This window comes from Vipera berus (genome assembly GCF_964194415.1).
Source record: "Vipera berus genome assembly, chromosome: Z".
Taxonomy (NCBI): Eukaryota; Metazoa; Chordata; class Lepidosauria; order Squamata; family Viperidae; genus Vipera; species Vipera berus.
In genome coordinates, this window is record NC_138205.1 from 120,838,213 (window position 1) to 120,856,889 (window position 18,677).

The window sequence follows — 18,677 nt, forward strand, 5'->3', positions numbered from 1 at the left end:
GAACTATACAAGAATGAGCTTAACGTCCCTGATAATCACAATGAGGTGGTCACTTACCTTGAGCTCAGACATCTTGGAATGTGAAGTGGGCCTTAGAAAAGCTAAGCAACAACAAAGCTAGTGGAGGTGACATTATTCCAGCTGAGCTGTTCACAATCTTAAAAGACGATGCAGTAAAAGTGCTACACTCAATTTGCCAGCAAATTTGGAAAACTATTTAACTTATATGCAGAGCACATCATGAGAAAGGCAGGGCTAAATGAATCAAAAGTTGGAATTAAGATTGCCGGGAGAAATATCAACAACCTAAGATATGCAGATGATACCACTCTAATGGCAGAAAGTGAAGAAGAACTAAAGAGCCTCTTGGCTGAGCGCCAAAGAATTGAGGCCTTTGAACTATGGTGTTGGAGAAGACTCCTGCGAATTCCTTGGACTGCAAGGCAATCAAACCGGTCTGTCCTAGAGGAAATCAACCCTGACTGCTCTTTAGTAGGCCAGATCCTGAAGCTAAAATTCAAATACTTTGGCCACCTAATGAGAAGGAAGGACTCACTGGAGAAGAGCCTAGTGCTGGGAAAGATTGAAGGCAATAGAAGAAGGGGACGACAGAGAATGAGGTGGCTGGATGGAGTCACTGAAGCAGTAGGCGTGAGCTTAAATGGACTCCAGAAGATGGTAGAGGATAGAAAGGCCTGGAGGAACGTTGTCCATAGGGTCGCGATGGATCAGACACGACTTTGCAGCTAACAACAACTTCTAATAATCTTTGCTGCTCTTCTCTTTCTAGAGTCTCAGCATCTTTTTTGTACTGTGGTGATTGGAACTGTATGCAGTATTCCAAATGTGGCCTCACTAGTGCGGTATGGATAGTCCTCGACTTATGACCCCAAATTTATGTGGCTAAGCAAGATAGTTGTTAAGCGAATTTTGCCCCATTTTATGATCTTTCCTGCCACAGTTGTTAAGTGAATCACTGCAGTTGTTAAGTTCGTAACATAGTTGTTAAGTGAATATAGCTTCCCTTTTGACTTTGCTTGTCAGAAAGTCGCAAAAGGTGATCACTTGATCTCGGGACACTGAAACCATCATGAATATGAGTCAGTTGCCAAGCATCTGTATTTTGATCACATGACCATGGGGATGCTGCAACAGTGAAAAGTCACTTTTTTCAGTGCTGTTGTAACTACAAACCATCACTAAATAAACTTGTAAGTTGAAGACTACCTGTACTATCACTTCACAAGATCTTGGTACTATCCCTTTATTGATACAGCCTAGAATTGCATTGGCTTTTTTGAACAGCTGCAGTACACTGCTATTTCATACTTCAGTGGTTGCCCACTAGGATACCTAGATTCCTCTCATAGTCACTACTCTTGGGCCAGGTAACATTTATTCTATACCTGTGCATTTGGTTTTTCCTTTCTTTTCTCACCACTGATAGCGCCCAATGTTCAAATCTGTCAGAGTCCTCCTGGATCTTGAGTCTTCCTTCTAAAATGTTGGCTATTCTCCCCAGCTTGTGGTCATCTGCAACTTTGATGAATTCCTCTTCTACATTTATGAAAATGTTGAAGAATATTAGGCCTACGACAGAACCTTGGAGTACCCCACTGCATGCTTCCTTTCAGGTAAATGAAGTTCCACTACACACTGAATGCAGTTGATTAACCAGTTGTAAATCTATCTGGAGGTGGTACTGTCTATCCCACATTTTTCTATCTTGCCAAGGAGTAGCTTGTGGTTTACTTTGCCAAATGCCTTACTGAGTCTTCGGAGAAGGGCGGGATATAAATGGAATTAAAATAAATAAATAAATAAACCATATCCACAGCATTTCCCTGGTCACTAATTTATTCACTTTGTCAAAGAAGAGGATAAGTTTGTCTGGCATGATTTGTTGTTAATAAACCCGTACTGGCTTTTAGTAACAGCTTTGCTCATTTCTAGGTGTTCACAAATCTTCTGCTTGATTATCTTTTTTTCCAGGATTTTCCCAGGTATTCATTTTAGACTGATTGGTCTATAGTTTCCCTAATTCATTTTTCCTCTTTTAGAAGACTGGAACCACATCAGCTCTTTTCCAATGTTCTGATAGTTCCCCAGTACACCAGTCTCTTCGAAAGATTATGTTCACTTATTTTGAGATGATATTTGCTAACTCCTTCAGAATGCTGGAATGTAATCCAGCTGATCCTCAAAAAAAAAGGGAAAATCACACATAGAGAGCAAAGTTTTAACTATTTTGATACCTATCCATCCCATTGATTTGAATTGTAAGTTTTTAAAAAAGTGTACTTATTTGAAGCAGGCAACTAAGTGGAGTCAGTCCTGAAAGAGCCAAGATGGCTTAATAGTGAATGAGAGGGGGAAAAAGTGGGGAAAATCCACAAACTGGAAAAGAAAATTGACAATCTGAGTTTTGTCTATTAGAGGCACTTGGCTTTCTTATCCCTTCTGTTGCATTCTTTTTATCTTCTCCAAATGTAGTGGGCCAAGTATTTTAGTGTACTTAAAAAGAATGGAGCAGGCCCATATAAGGCATGTATTACGGCATATAAAACAAATACATAAACTTTGAACAATATGGCAAAGCATCAGCCGAGAGCAAAGCCATTTTTAATAAATCCTGAAATTTACCCCATCATGTCTATAGCCTGAATGCCATTCAGAACACATGGAAAACCTTTATTTCAAAATTCAAAGACTCACTGTCAAATTCTGTTTCTGGAGCAGTGCCCATTGTGTCATCTATTTCCAAAAGCTTTTTTTTTTTAAAGACTCATCTCAAGAGCCAGGCCCAATTTTCCTCTCTTACAGCCTCCTTTGGCAATCCCCTTTTTCAATCTGGTTCTTTTGCAGAAATGAAAAACTAGTTCCCAGGATTAATAGGGTGCCTTGCCATTAATTTCCAATAACTTGACAGTCTCCCTCTAGTTCTTTCTTTCACTCTGAATATAATTCTTGCTTCATCAAATTCTGCTTTTTGTATAACCGTGTAATTAGAATTTCTTAACAAAGCCAATGTAATCATGACCATCATGGCCACATCGTGATTTGAAGGGAAAATGGACAGATTTGCCATCTGTAGTTGCATAACACCAATCAAATTTACATTTATCTTTTTTTCCACTGACACCAGTGACAATGAGCTATTTATAGCCTGGTCAGCTCAGAACAAATTCCTTGGTTAATTTTACCTATTTTTCCTGAATTTCAAAATATAATATTGTGTACTGTCTGCAAGGGTTTCTGCAGAGGGGTGTTAAAGAATTCAAAATATGACAACCATTAAAAGCCTCACCCTTTTTTAATGTAAGAACATAGGCTGTGCCCTGGTGAATCAGGCCCTTACTCATCTAGTCCAGCAGGCTGTTCTTCCAATGGCCAACTAATTGCACAAAGCCAGTTCAGAGTCAGCTCCACATCTATCAGGGCTAACAACCATTAATTCCTATGACTTCTATAAAATAGGACCAACCCTTTTGAAGCCAGTAAACTGGAAGCCAGCACGGTGTCTCATGGTAATGAATTCCAAAGTTGAATGATGCATTGTGTCAAGAAAACATTTCCTCTTGTCTGCCCTGTTTTTTGATTGGCCCCAATGCCAGGATGTTTAGTTCTTCATACCTTTTCACAAAGGACCTTTCCCTTTTCTGCCACTCACCTTTATGTCGTGCTGCTGGTAAATCTGTTGCAAGCTCCACCATGTACTTTTAATTTGCCAAATAAAATGTGGAAAATACTTGTTCTCCTGAAAGGCTTTACAGTTGTTTTGGCACAAAACAATATAAAAGATGAATTTATTGTTTGGCCCAGAGATTGTGGGGATTAAGCTTGTGTTCCTGAAATAGGAGCCTGCTGAAGCACAAGTCACTGTGATCTGGCTGGTTTCCATTTGGAGAAGTCTTTTTTGCAGTTTTCCTGTCTTCCATTTTCTTGACTTAAGGAAAAGCACTGAGATCCCAATCTCCACATTGGAACAGATAAATCAACGACTTAAAAATCTTTACTCATCCAGAACAGTTTCTATTGCTCTAATTGCCAGCTCTTGAACAACATGTCCTACACAGGGGCCTACGGCTTTCCCTATATTTGCTGAACCACACTCTTAGCAGCCTGGCAAGTATGATGAATGGTTAGGAATGCTGGAATCATAGGTCAGCAACAAATGGCGAATTATAGGGTCCTACCCGGGCCTTGTGTTCAGGTGGCCTCTTGAAGTGCTGTGTTCTCTTTCACAGAAGTTGGCAGGCCACTCTTCTGAAATGGTTTAGCAGATCCTGTACAGAAAGGATGGTTGCACTCGATTACACCGGAGATCTCTTCCAATTTATAATTTGGGGCAGCTAGTTCCTAAGAACGAGTTCAAGAAGGTAGCAGATGGAAAGCGGGGAATTATATACACAGCTGGAGTAGTGGACTGGACTCAAGTAGAACTAAAAGCAATGGATAGGAAGACCAGAAAAATAATGACAATGAATCATGCCCTTCATCCTCACAGCAACATGGACAGGCTCTTTCTACCAAGGCAAACAGGTGGGCATGGAATGCTGCAAGTACATCAGATGGTTGAAGAAGAAAAAAAGATCTTTGAAAGAATATCTGAAGGCCAATGAAGATGCACTGAAGTTAGTATACCAGGAAGGATTCCTGACTACTGGAGAGATCAAACTGGCCTACAAGAAAGACCAATTGAAGAACAAAATGGAAGCATGGGAAGATAAAACACTACATTGCCAGTACATTAAAAATAGCAGGGAAAGCACATAATAACAAGACCTGGCAATGGCTGAAAGCAGGAAAGCTGAAGAAAGAGACTGAGAGATTAATTTTGGTTGTATAAGACCAAGCTTTAAGAACAAATGCATACAAAGACAGAATTGAGAAGACAGCAACAGATAATAAGTGCCGCCTATGCAAAGAAGATGAAGAAACTGGACCATCTGGAAAGTTGCTGCAAGATCGCGCAGACTGACTACAAGCAAAGGCATGACAAAGTAGCAACAATGGTACACTGGAAAATCTGCAAGAAATATCAGTTGCCTGCAAGAAAGAACTGGTGAGATCATAAAATAGAGAAAGTCTTAGAAAATGGAAGAAGCTAAATTGCTCTGGGACTTTGGAATTCAAACAGATAGGCACCTATTACATAACACCCCGGACTTAACAATTGTCAATAAGACAGACAAAAAAATCTGGATAGTGGATGTGGCAATGCCTGGAGACAGCAGAAGAGAAGAGAAAGAACTAGAAATGATAACAAAGACCCACACGTCGAAATAGAACGATTGTGGCAAAAGCAAGTAAAGGCAGTATCAATAAATAATAATAATAAACCTTTATTGTCAAAGTACAACGTGTGTACATTGAGATTAGCTGAGCCTCCCTCCGTGCTCTCTCCCCCCAACACACAGTGACAACAAACCCTCCTCCCAAGTCAATTCTGCATAAGATTATGTCCCATTTAAAAGCCTAACAGCTCACGGATAAAAGCTATTTTTCAGCCTGTTGGTACGGCTGGCTATATTCCTATATCTCCTACCGGATGGTAGGAGAGTAAAGAGATACCGTCCAGAGTGTGAGTCATCCCTGAGAATCTTCCTCACTCTTCCAAGGCAACGAGCCCTGGCGATGTCATCCAGTGGTGTCAGGGAACAGCCCACAATGTCTTGTGCTGTGCTCACTACCCTCTGTAATACTTTCCTATCCGCGGCTGTCAGACCAGCATACCAAACCACAATATCATACAAGAGGACGCTCTCTATAGTAGACCGGTAAAAGAGGGTCATTAGCTGTTGTTCTACCCTGTTCTTCCGCAAGACCCTAAGAAAGTGAAGCCTCTGTTGGGCCTTTCTAGCCACCTGAGTTGTGTTCACTTTCCAGGTCAGATCTTCACAAAGGTAGACTCCCAGAAATTTAAGTCGAAATAGAACGATTGTGGCAAAAGCAAGTAAAGGCAGTATCAATAGTAATAGGGGCCTTGGGTGCAATCCCAAAACAACTAGAGCACCACATTAATTGACATTCACAGCATTGACAAATTTGCCATCAGTCAATTGCAAAAGGCTTACCAGAACAGCTTCCATCCTGCAACGATATCTGTAACAGCAACAGATCCCACACTACATTATCATGATACCAAAAGCATATTTACAAAATGGAGCCTAGTAGTACCTTGGAAGAAAAAGGCTGCAGACTAGATCTTTCTGATTTTAACATCCTTGCAAAAATATTACATCAAAGCCCTTATCTGTAAATTCCTCTTATTTTAAATAGCATGGCATGGTTTATGTTGTAACCTGAACACTTTGAAAAGCATCATCATGGTTTTGAACTTTTTACCTTTTTCAAAGCTAAGGTTGAAAACTGCATGTGTGTAACATTTAAATGTAACAATTAACTTTTTTTTTCTTGTAAATGCCAAGATTTACTAAGAAGAATTTGGGGGCCCCTTGTGGACAAGTGTATTTTGGATTATGGCACATTTGAACCTGTGCAAAGTAAGTTGAATTTGCCTAGTTCTGCAAAAGCTAGCAAAGGATCTTTTAATTTCACATGGAAAACAAACCAGTCATTTTCAATTAGAAAATTAAAAACCAAATATTTAAAGCTCATGGGACTATATGTTCAGTTTTATTCCAAAAATAAGTACAAAGATTTATAGTGCATAGCATATTCGAAACAATATATTTCTCTTTTAAAGGGATGCCTTCATAAATATTTATTCTGAGTTTCATAAAAATGTTCTCTAGCTCAAGTCCAAATACTGTGTTGATACATCTTAAAACATATAAATACTATTTACAAATAGGAATTTAAAAATATTTCAGCCCTGCAATCTTCTGCTAAATCCCACATATTAACAAATTCATCTAAAACCATCAGGCCATATTTGTGCATTCGGATACAGGCTTCTGCATTTTATAAGGCCTGCTGCAAAAGCAGGTTTAATTTCTCTGCCTCTTCTGGCTGAGGCAGGGCCCATATCTTCTTGACGTATTTAATGTCTATGATTCCAGATTCTTTGGCAAGCGCTATGCCCAGAACGCCACTTGGTTTCTCAGGTTCACCCAGTACAGCCATTGTTATAATCCTGAAGACAAAGAAGATTAATAACTTTTTATTTAATAAGGAGGGGAAAAGAGAGCAAAAAGCTTCCAGATCAACTGGCATTTGCTTTCTTCCTTGCTTTGCAGAATGGATTAAAATACCTTCTTGCTGGATAGGACTATGACACTTGATTCTCATCTTGTATGGCATTTAGGAACAGAGCAGGCAACTACCTTGCATAGTGGAATTGATTTTTCTATTGAGGAGGATTGAACTAAATCAGCGATTTTCAACCTCGGCAACTTTTAATATGTGCAGAGTCCAACTTCCAGAATTCCTCAGCCTGCTTGTTGGGGAATTCTTAAAGTCACCAAGGTTGACAAACATTGGACTAGAAGATCCCACACTTCTATATTCTATCACCATATCTGAGGAGACAATTCCTTGACAGAGGAGAACAAACCCTTTCCACTTGTCTGACTGGGGCCAGATTTTAGATGGGGAGAATGACTGAGGTAATGATTGAGACCATTGTTTGGGGCTACCAGATTTACACCTACGTCTCCCAAATGTTATGTCTGTCTTATTTTCATTCTCAGCACCTTGTTTAAGAACGTTTGAAGACTAGCCAGAATCAAGTGAGAAACAATTAGAAATCAAAATGGCACATTGTCATGATATTCACTTCAACTCATTAGTGAGAATAATCCGAATCATGGTCTCTCAATCTTGGCAACTTTAAGGTGGATAGGCTTCAACACACCCCAAAAGTTGCTAAGATAGAGAAACACTGTCTAAGCCACATAATCAAGCAAGAAGAAAAAAATGTGAAAAATTTCCTTTCTTGCTCCAATTGGGAGAATTACCTAACCACAGATATATGACCCTGGATTAAGGAAACAAGATTTTCTCTCAATGTTCAGACAAACGCTCCAAAATGAATGAAAAATAGGGCCCAAGTGATGGTTCTATCTGCTTTCCTCTTGCTTTCTGTATACTTTGTTTGAAGCCTGAAAAATAATTGCCTGGCTTTTGCTTAAGCTCAAGTGGATTTCTATGGGATCAGGACCTTAAAAAATCAGGGCTCCAGACAGCAACAACTACACCAGGAGAGAAAAATCAGCAACATGGCAAATGGGGCATCATGATATAAGCTCACTCCTTAAGACAGGGGTGTCAAACTTGCAACGTCACACGATGTGTCACGACATATCGTGACTTTTTTCCCCATTGCCGGCAATGGGGTGGGCGCGGTTTCGGCATGACGCATCCGGCCCGCGGACTGGCAGTTTGATACCCCTGACTTAAGACATGAATGCAAGTTCAAAAGGAGGAAGGACTGCTTTGTGAACCTCTACCCACCCTGTTGGTCCCAAGGAACCATATTCCTGTTCTTGCAAATGCAAATTCAGTTTTACTTCTCATCTTCTCATGATTGGAGCATAGGGAGAGAAAGAAGCAAGGCCTGCATTCAAACCTCATTCTTTACCATTATAAATTCTTCATCCATGTAACTGAATACCTGAATGGAGGACTGGTATTTACAAAGATTAAAGTCCAACAAGCCTGCTTGTTTTCATTTCTACCCAATTTGTACAGTTGCAAACCAAAGAGCATCCTGTAAACTTACTTATCAGACCAGACTGGCTGTTTGGCTACAGGTGACAAATCATTTTCCAAAAGATCCCAAATATAAATTACAGATGTGGCATCCAAAACAAAAAACACAGCTGGCCTGGTCAGAGCCCACTGGAGGGCGATTACTGCTTGCCCCGCTGTGCTGTTGTTCCACTGCATAAGTGGAAGCTCTGAAGCCATTTGGTGCAATCTAATGCTCCCATCTGAACAGCCCACCTGAAAACATAAAAATACACAAAACTTATTTTTTTTAAAAAACAAACAAACACACCATATTTTCTGATTAATGTATTCTTTTAAGACAAGGTTTCCCAACTTGGTGGAGCAGTGGGCTAATGCCTCCTTAAGTAACACCAGCTGCCTGCAATTAGTGCAGGTTCGAGTCCCACCAGGCTCAAGGTTGACTCAGCCTTCCATCCTTCCGAGGTAGGTAAAATGAGGACCCAGATTGTTGGGGGCAATTAAGCTGACTTTGTAATAATGCCGCTTGGGGTGTGTGTGAAAGCCCTAATAAGCAGGCATATACATAGAATGAAGGCTACTGCTAAGCTTGTAAGCCGCCCTGAGTCTTCGGAGAAGGGCAGGATATAAATAGAATTAAAATAAAAAAATAAAAATAAAACTTGTTAACTGATGACCTCTGGTGGTCCAAAGCATGGACATCAAATTAAAAAAAAATGCATGACATTAAATGGCTGATCTCTAAAGAAATCACAAAATTATGCAGGATTTTAGCTTTCTTCATCTGAGAACCTCTTCCTGTGAATTTCAGTGATTACCACTGGATTATTATTGGAAGTGGATTACTGCTATTATTATTTGAGATCCTAAGGACACCCATCAGGTGAGGAGTACTGAGTAAGCCTTGATGGCCACAGACACCCTGGCCTTCAAAATGTCAGCAACAAAGCTGTGGCATAAAGAATTAAAATAAGACATAAACTGTTTTGCTTTGCTGGTTCCTTATGTGACGCATATTGCAAGAATGCCGCCACCTCTCAACACAGGGGCCTGGAGTATGAAGAAGAGTGCAGAGCGAATGCACTTTGACCAGCTATTTAATGTCCTAGATGCGAAGCTGCACATAAGGAAGGAGCTTCCAAATGAACAACATCAGAGCTCCTTCTATTTCAGAAGAGCAATAAACTCAAGCCTTTCCACTGATGACAATTGCCTGTTAATCCCTATCCCACATATTTTAACTCCTGACTTGTGAATCTCACAACTTTTTACTCTGTAACTGGACCGGCTGATGAATCTTCTACAAAGTTTTGACCCTCGAATTTTGCCTGACCACTCCAGTTTTGGACTGGAGCTCTTTTAAGGCAAACTTATAAAACTTGGGCAAGGAGGACATTTGTTTCTCTACTACATGTGCATGTGTTCGCACTTGCTCGTTTACTTACTTTGCAAAAGTAATTTATTTATTAAAGTGTGCAATTATCTCTCTGTGTGCTTGTGTATGTTTGACCTGAGAAAATGACAAGCTATTTTCACTTGACGATTTCGATGAGTTATTCAGGCTGCACGGTACAGATTTCCTGCAGAGGCCTTACGGAGGTAGAGCAGTGTTTCTCAAAATTGGCAACTTTAAAATTTGTGGACTTCAAGTCCCAGAATTCCCCAGCCAGTGGGGGGAATTAGGAACTCCAAGAAGAGATTAACATCTGAGCCTAACTGCTAATGTTGCTCTATGTGACAATATGAATAAAATTTGCAAAACCTAGTGCAGAACCGTAATGGCTACTGCTCTACAGATAAATTATCCATGGTATGTTTAATTTTAAATCTAACTTTCAGACCTTCACTGACATGACACAACCTGAATGATTCCAATCAAGAATGTATAAGAGCATCCATACCAAAAAGATTGGCTTTCCAAAAGGAGAAAAATCAATTGCATTAACTTGGGTTGCTCTCGGTCCCCCTTGCTGGGGTTTGAACCACTTGGGAGGGACTTTCAGCTCGTGCCTTGTGCCGTGGCTCACCAAACCCTGTGAAGTTTTGAAAAGAGGAAAAAAGAAAGACAATGCTACATTTGGTGGAATAGCGCAAAGAATAGTTCAGGGGGAATTGTAGGCTTTGTCCAGATTCTGACAATGCAGCCGTTTTTAATAGCAGCCCCAGGCTCACAATACCACTCTTAAAAATCTACTAAGAAAAGTTGGCAAGAATGAAATTAGATTAAGAATATTACTCACAGCATCTGTTCCAACGACAAAATGATTAGGATTCGAAGGCAGAAATTTAATGTTCCGTGTCTGGGGCACCCCCAGAAATGAGTAATCTTTTGGAGAAATGCTGAATATAGAAGAAACATGTATATTAACAAGTGAAATTGCAACAAATATTGAAGTACAGAATGAATCTCCTAGATTTATTAACCAGCCAATCTAAGCCTGGATATTCCATTCAATTCCCCATCTGGCATCCCTATTTTTCTATTGATTTTAGATATAATAATCTTGTTCAGAATGAGTGGTGAGTGGACATTCCTCTCTCAAAGCATATCTGTTATTCCTTCAACAATATAAAACTTGATCAGAAGGAATTCAGGTAGAGATTCCAGTTTGGACAAGCATTCATATGTACGTATTTGTTAGATGTATATTCCACCATCATCGGGGAGACCCGCCTTTCTCCTATTTCTTCCCACAATAACCTTATGAGGTAGGTTGGGTTTAGAAAGGTTGGTTCTCACGTCATTCAGGGAGATTCTGTTGCTGACAGTAAATCTGAAGTTTCTCCAGTGCCATCCAACTACTACATAATCTAGTGTTTCTTAAGATGTGTGGACTTCAATTCCCAGAATTACTTTTGTTAGCTGGAGAATTCTGGGAGTTGAAGTCCACATGTTTTAAAGTGGCCAAGGTTGAGAAACGTTGACTCAATCAATCACATAGCTTGGCTTGCACTAATGCTGTAATATGACCAAGCAAACCTTTTGTCAAGATAGCATTTGGAACAGGGCTGTGCATCTGAAGCACCATTATTCAAGCTTTCTTCTCTCCTGATGTGATCTGCTACTAAGGAACTACTATTCCCCACCCCCCACCCCCACTGGAAATCTGCCAGAAGTGATATATGTGCTTTCAAAGAACAACCCATTAAGAAGATGTGTTCTACATATTTTACCTGCAATTCAGCTGAACGGTAGAGCTATGAACCAATTTAATTTTCCCCCCAGGAATTAATCCTGAAAGTAATAAAATGTATTGTGGTAATTATAATAGCAACAATTTATTAGTACTAATAGAATTAAATAGCTGGGCATTTTTAAATCCAAATATGACTTGTCAATTTATGTTTACAAGTTCTGTTCACAAATTTAACTAGGCAGAAAAACAAATATATAAATATATTCAATATGGCATACATGTCTCCTGTTAATTGGCCAATACAGCTCCAATCTTTAATGACTGCCAGCAATGCTCTTCCAGCAGTGAAATTCCCTCTCGGCCTGTGAATAGCTAGTTTCTACATGAGACTCTCTTGATGTTTTTCCTAGCTTTTGTCTCTCTGTTGAAAGATCCCTTTGCTTGCACTGTGCCTCAAATCAAATAAATATTTAGTAGGTCATAGTCCAGCAGATAAAACACAAGTCAGAGTTAATTAAAATGAAAAACAAAAGTATAACTGTTCTAAAATATATAAAAAGGATTACGGTTAATACTGCAGCATACTATTCAACTATAGCATAGTACTTGACTATGTTCAAGAAATAAAGACAGATCCAATAAAAACATCCTGAGATAAAACATATCTGAATGACCAAAGTATTTAGTAAAAAGTGAAAATAATGTGGTTCCCTAGTTCACATGGCTAAGCCACCAAAACATGCTGAACAAGACTTTTGTTCTTCAAATGGTTTGTTAATAAGCCTGATTTCAAGCTGGCAGAGCAACTGATTCAGCATAACTGAGGGCTATAACCTACCTTAGACTAGATTAGGCTGGCCCCAAACTAAGTAACTGATTCTGAGACCTAAATATGGAAAGACCCATCACTTGGGTGCAATTACAATTAATGCTTGTTAAATATAGCCTTTGCGCCTAGTCCAGCACTTTAATCATGACACCCAACTGCAGGGTTTCTGAAAATGTGAAGTGCACCCCCCTTGGGAAAATGCAGAAAGAGTCCAGGGGAGGCGTGAGGAACCTTTTAGTTGCACACTGTTACAGTAAATGTTTCCCAAAGTTTCACTGTATTGTTTTCATTGTTCATTTGAGTTCATTTTGGTGTTTGGATTCTTAGAAGAGATGGATGGGTATGTTAAGATTACACTAAAGGGAGGTATAATGGCAAAACGTTTAGGAACCCTTGCCCAACTGGCTCTTTCTAATTAAGTTTACTTACCCAAATCATTTTGTGAGCCAGACAAATCTCCTTTCTGAAGTTCAACAACCACCTAGGAAATGTCAAAAATTAGCGTCAAAGAAGAGAAAGTGACACAAATGTCCAGTAGATACAGATAGTCCTCAAGCTACAACCATAATTGAGCCTGCCCATCATGGTCATAATTCACAATGGTCCTAAAACCATCATGTGATAACCTGATTTTACAGCCTTTTTTGCAACAGCCTTTAATGTCACAGTTGTTAAGTGAATGTTGTGGTTGATAAGTGAATCAGGGGTTCACTTTGGGTGCAGTTTTGCAGAAAAGTGGAAGTGAATGCCTTTTTGGGGGGGGGGGTGCAAAACCAATAGAAAACATGGTCCTGTGACCACAGGATGCTGCAAGCTATCATAAATGCGGCCTGGTAGCTGAGCATTTTGAATGTGTCACATGATTGGGAGGGTGGCAAAAGTCAGAACTTCAAATCCTGGTTGTTTAAGTGCCCCACCCCCAAGAATAGTTTGTCAGAACTTTGAACAGTCACTAAGTAATCAGTCATAAGTACTTCTAGTAAAGTTAGAAGTATGCCAATAAAACAGATGTTGAGAAATATACATGCACTCTTGGCTGTAATGATGTAATGGAAAAAGCTCAACTTTTCAAAAATCTTGGGAATAAATCTGATCAAATAGCAGAAGCATAATGCTAGCAATGACAAGAAAGCAAGGCAGGCATGAAAGTGCATTATGAAGTGCATTTTGCTTGAAAATTAAGATTTACAAATTAAGATTCAGAAACAGAGTAATTAAGAATTATATTCATGACCTTTAAGAACACACTTTCAATTGCAATGGATGCCTTAGCTGGTTGGAAAACAACATGTCCCAAGTGAAAATCAAACCTTTAAGCATAATCTGGAAAACTGTACTTAAAGAGAACAAAGGGGATCAGGTTGCAGGAAAATGGGACTTGCCTGCAACAAAACCCTGCCTGACTATTAGGATGCCTTAACTGAAGATTGGGCATGCTACAGATCCCATTAGAGTGTTGGCTGGTTGAGACCAGAAAATTTGCCTTTCCTACTGCCTTTTCTGCAATAGCCCCTGCTCTGTGGAAGATTTTTTTTCGAGATTAGAACTGCCCCAACCCTGTTGGTCTTGTGTAAGTCTTTAAAAGCCTGGCTGTGTTAAGGGCCCTATTTCCTGGCTTTACTGTTAACTGGCTAAATGTCTCAGCTGCTGCCTGTATTTATTTGGATTCTTGTTTATTGTTTTTCAAATGCTTTATTGTTTTAATTGGTTTTATACCTTTGGAATTGTAAACTTTTCAGAGTCATTGTTTGAGATGGGAGGCTATACAAATTGAATAAATAAATAAATAAATAAACTAAAAATATCTCAATTTACCCATAGACAAAGAATCCCATTTTCATCCATTGAAGCAATCTGAAATGAAAGTCCAAGCATTTCTGTTGGGAAAAAAACAGTATATAAATAAATATATTTACAGGAATTTAAATACGGATAAACTTTTAAATCTTTCCACCTATATCTAACTTCTGAAAATTAGGGGCATTTCTGTGCAGCACTATTGGTACTCCCCAATTTCTCTAAAATTTTGAAGTCAGAGATGCTCTTCCCAAGCATACTTTTGTTCAGGGGTCTTCAAACTTGGCCCTTTTATGACTTGTGGACTTCAACTCCCAGAATTCCTCAGCCAGGCATGCTGACTGAGGAATTCTGGGAGTTGAAGTCCACAAGTCATAAAAGGGCCAAGTTTGAAGAGCCCTGCTCTTGTTGATCCAAAACCACTAGGAAGAGGCAAGGAATAATAGCATGAACCAGTCCTGCGGAAAAAAGGTTAACCACATGATGCTATCCCCTACCAGTATTGCCAAGAAAAGCTTCCTGCATTTGGCCATTTTCCTCTAAATCTGAACCACTGGAGTAAGGATAAGGCTATAGAAAGCCATAGAAACAGTATTTCTCCTTCCTATAAATTCCAAACGAAAGTAGCTGATTTGAATTCAGCAGTCAGGTCCTTTTTCCTAACAACTGCAGCAGGATTGCAGTCAGAAGATTCTTTATGGAAGAATGAATAATGAAGAGAAGGAGCTTTTACAGGGATTGTTACACTCGAGCAACTGACTGGAAGGATTAAGACTGTACTGCCTGATAAGAGGAAAATTAAGCCTTCCACTGGCAATTTGTAACTGACTAGCAGGATTTAGATCCAGTGGCTGATAAGGTCCCTGCGAAATGTATGAGTCCTGCATAAGTTCCAGTAAATAAATTGTTTCAGTGCTCCACTAAATTACAACACTGTATTGTATCTAAGTGGGTCATTTGGGATTTATGGGGTGATGCACTAAACCAAAGTACAGGTTGACTTTGAACTATGACTGTAACAGAGCCTGCCCGTTTTAAGTTGCAAAGTGGATCATCATGTGACCAACCCGATTTTCTGACTTTTTGTGGCAGTTGTTATGTGGACCACTATGGTTGTTAAGTGAATTCAGACTCCTTAAACTAACTTATTTGCTATGAGGCTTTTTTTGTCAAAAACTAGAAGTAAATGCTCATTACTATCAAAAATATTATTAATCATTGATGTGCAACCATAGGACATTGCATACAGCTGAAAATGCAGACTGGTTGCCAAGCACTCAAAATACAGCCATGTGACTATGGGAGGGGTTGGTGGTTGGAACTGTGGAATGGGATCAAAAGGTACCTTTTGGGGGGTCCATCATAACTTTGAACTAACATGATGCTATGAGAACATGGAAACATGAAATGATTTCAAACTGGTGTGGAGTCACAGTATGCCCTTGCTTTCTTAAAGTCATGCAGGTAGGACATGCGACAATAAGGTAAAGGTAAAGGTTCCCCCGCACATGCGTGCTAGTCGTTTCCGACTCTAGGGGCCGGTGCTCATCTCCGTTTAAAAACAGAAGAGCCAGCGCTTGTCCAAGGACGTCTCCGTGGTCATGTGGCCGGCATGACTAGACGCCAAAGGCGCACGGAACGCTGTTACCTTCCCACCGTAGTGGTCCCTATTTTTCTACTTGCATTTTTACGTGCTTTCGAACTGCTAGGTTGGCAGAAGCTGGGACGAGTAGCAGGTGCTCACTCTGTTACGTGGCACTCGGGATTCGACCCGCCAAACTGCCGACCTTCTGATCGACAAGCTCAGCGTCCTAACCCACTGAGCCACCGCGTCCCGTCATGCAACAATTTATTTATTTATTTATTTAGTTACATTTATATACCGCCCTATTCCCTGAGGACAATACTGATCATCTATTAGAAGGTTAAATTTATATGACACCTTCCCTAATCGAGTATCCTCAAGCCAAAGCAACTGAACATATCATAACCGATATCATGCCATAAAACATCAGAATCACATATAAGTTAACAAACTGCAGCAACAAAACCCCATTTTATTCCTTCGCCCTTTCTCCAAGAGTTCAAGGCCTTTCTCCAACAGAGTAACTGAATTTGGACTGGAATTCCAGACTGCAGACCTGGATTTCTGTATGATTCAGAATGGAGCAACTAATCTTTTGAAAGAATACTAGCAGATTTGTACTCGGTACTTTACATACCTTCCTGAACAGACAGATAGGAGAACCCACAGGTCTGCTCTTTGAAGACAGAGGTGGAAATAGGTTCAATGGTCAATACAGTACAAGTGTGATTTACTGTAGCAAACACTCCATCTGTGTTTAAGGAAGAAGCAAAGGTACAATACAGTAGTTATTAACTAAGCCAACCTCTTCAATCCCAAGCTCAGTGATTTTCAATATTATACCAAAGTGTGGTATCCCTGTGTCATTCTGGCAGGGCAGGATTAGTGTGTGTGTGTGTGTGTGTGTGTGTGTCTGTTACAATTAACCGGGGTATTGCATTCAGCCCTTTTGGGGGGATGTGCTCAAAAGACAATTTTGAAGGATTCAAAATTGAAGTCGTTGGATTTCTGTTAGAAACAGAAAGATCTGGGGGAGAAAAAACTGGCCAGTCCGGATCCTCTTAAAGAATCAACTGTAAAAATGAAGGGTTCACCTGGAGTTGATGGTCCCAATGGTGCTGCAGCTGGCATGAACCATCAGGTAGGTGTTTTAGTCTGTTTCAGCTGATTTACCACTGTATCCCTTAAAAAGTTGACACCCACTGGTTGTGTATATATCAGTACTTTCTCCCATTCACTGGAATCAGGCTTAGGTAAATAATGCAGGTAGTTCTCAACTTACAATCATTCAGTGACAGCACTAAAAAGTGACTTATGAACTGTCCTCATACTTACAACCATTGCAGCAACCCAAGGTAATAATCAAAATTTGGGCTCTTTGCAACTGGCATGTATTTATGATGGTAAGCAGTGTCCCAGATTACACAATCACTTATTTGTCACCATCCCAGCTTGAAAGAAATGTCAATGGGGGAATCCGTATTTACTTAACACCCACTAACAACTGCAGTGATTTACTTAACAACTATGGCAAAAAGGTCATAAAACTGGGTGCAACTCACTTAACCAATGAAATTCTTAACACTTAACAACTGGTTCCAACTATGGTCATAAGTTGAGGACTGCATGTAACAGGGTTGCTACCTTAATGAACTTTGTTTTCCTCCTCTGGCTCATCCTTTGGCTTAACTTTTTGCTATTTATAATGCATTTATTTCCTAATGGAAGAAAGAATTAAGAAACAAAGGTGGAAGTGAAAACTCGTTCTACAAACTGACACTGCCCACTCAAGGCTGAGATAGGTGTGATTATTCAAGGCACACTAACTAACCAGTAGAAAATGTAGGAGATCTAAATGTCCAGTCAGTTTCATGAACTTTCACACACTGGTGCATCCTTGAGTCCTCTCTGAGATCCCACACTAGGACTGAACCGTCAACTGTTCCAGCAAACACCAAAGTAGCTTTACAAGGACTAAAGCTGCAACATGTCACCTACAGGGTAGAAGAACATATCTCAGAACAGAATAATAATGCCCTATTTTTTCTCTCCAGGTTTAAACCCAACCCTTTTGTAACCATTTATTCTTAACCCACAATCTAATATGTTTTATGTTCAGAAACTGTGAGTATTTGATTCACGACTGATCTGACTCCCTATGGGTTCCATTTTCACCAGCATGGCATCTATCGGCATTTCTTAATGGCTACCTTTCTTCTTGTCTGCAAGGTCTCTTGCCCCATCTGACTTATTCATAACACATTTGGTGGCCAAAGTATTTGAGTTTCCGCTTCAGTTTTGTGGGTAAGCAATCTCCTCCCCTCAAGGTCAGCATTTTAGGCGTGTCTAGAACAAACTCCCAAAATCTCCAAGTTCTGAGGAAACCCTACAGTGAAGCATACCTCTGATTCACAAAGCAATAATTTCTGAGGACTAGAAGGCTGCCAAACATTCCACACGCAGATGATGTATTTGCTATCCAGTGATAAGTCATTTGATGTTTCGGGAAGTTCATGAACTGAAAGCAAAGCCTGTCGCTGAGCTTGTGAGATATGCAGACAGGATATCCTCCTGCCTAAAGGGAAGAGTGAGATGAAGCTGGTATTATTTGCATTGTTGGGAGAAAGAAAAAAAGCCTAAGTCCAAATGCAGGAAATAGAAGAGATGAGAATTT

The 18,677-nt window shown here is 39.9% G+C and overlaps 1 protein-coding gene across 1 annotated transcript in view; it reads right to left on the reverse strand.

The window, feature by feature from the left end:
• Positions 1–6,555: 6,555 nt before the first annotated feature.
• DYNC2I1 (dynein 2 intermediate chain 1) overlaps positions 6,556–18,677 on the reverse strand; it is a 37,373-nt gene continuing 25,251 nt past the window's right edge. The window contains exons 16-25 of the mRNA XM_081343009.1: positions 18,406–18,578; positions 17,835–17,997; positions 16,641–16,754; positions 14,437–14,498; positions 13,051–13,102; positions 11,830–11,890; positions 10,896–10,995; positions 10,557–10,688; positions 8,687–8,910; positions 6,556–7,099 (exon numbers count right to left, since the gene is read on the reverse strand). Of these exons, the coding sequence (XP_081199135.1) occupies positions 6,928–7,099; positions 8,687–8,910; positions 10,557–10,688; positions 10,896–10,995; positions 11,830–11,890; positions 13,051–13,102; positions 14,437–14,498; positions 16,641–16,754; positions 17,835–17,997; positions 18,406–18,578 (1,253 nt within the window). The 3' untranslated portion in view covers positions 6,556–6,927. The remainder of the gene's footprint in view (positions 7,100–8,686; positions 8,911–10,556; positions 10,689–10,895; positions 10,996–11,829; positions 11,891–13,050; positions 13,103–14,436; positions 14,499–16,640; positions 16,755–17,834; positions 17,998–18,405; positions 18,579–18,677) is intronic.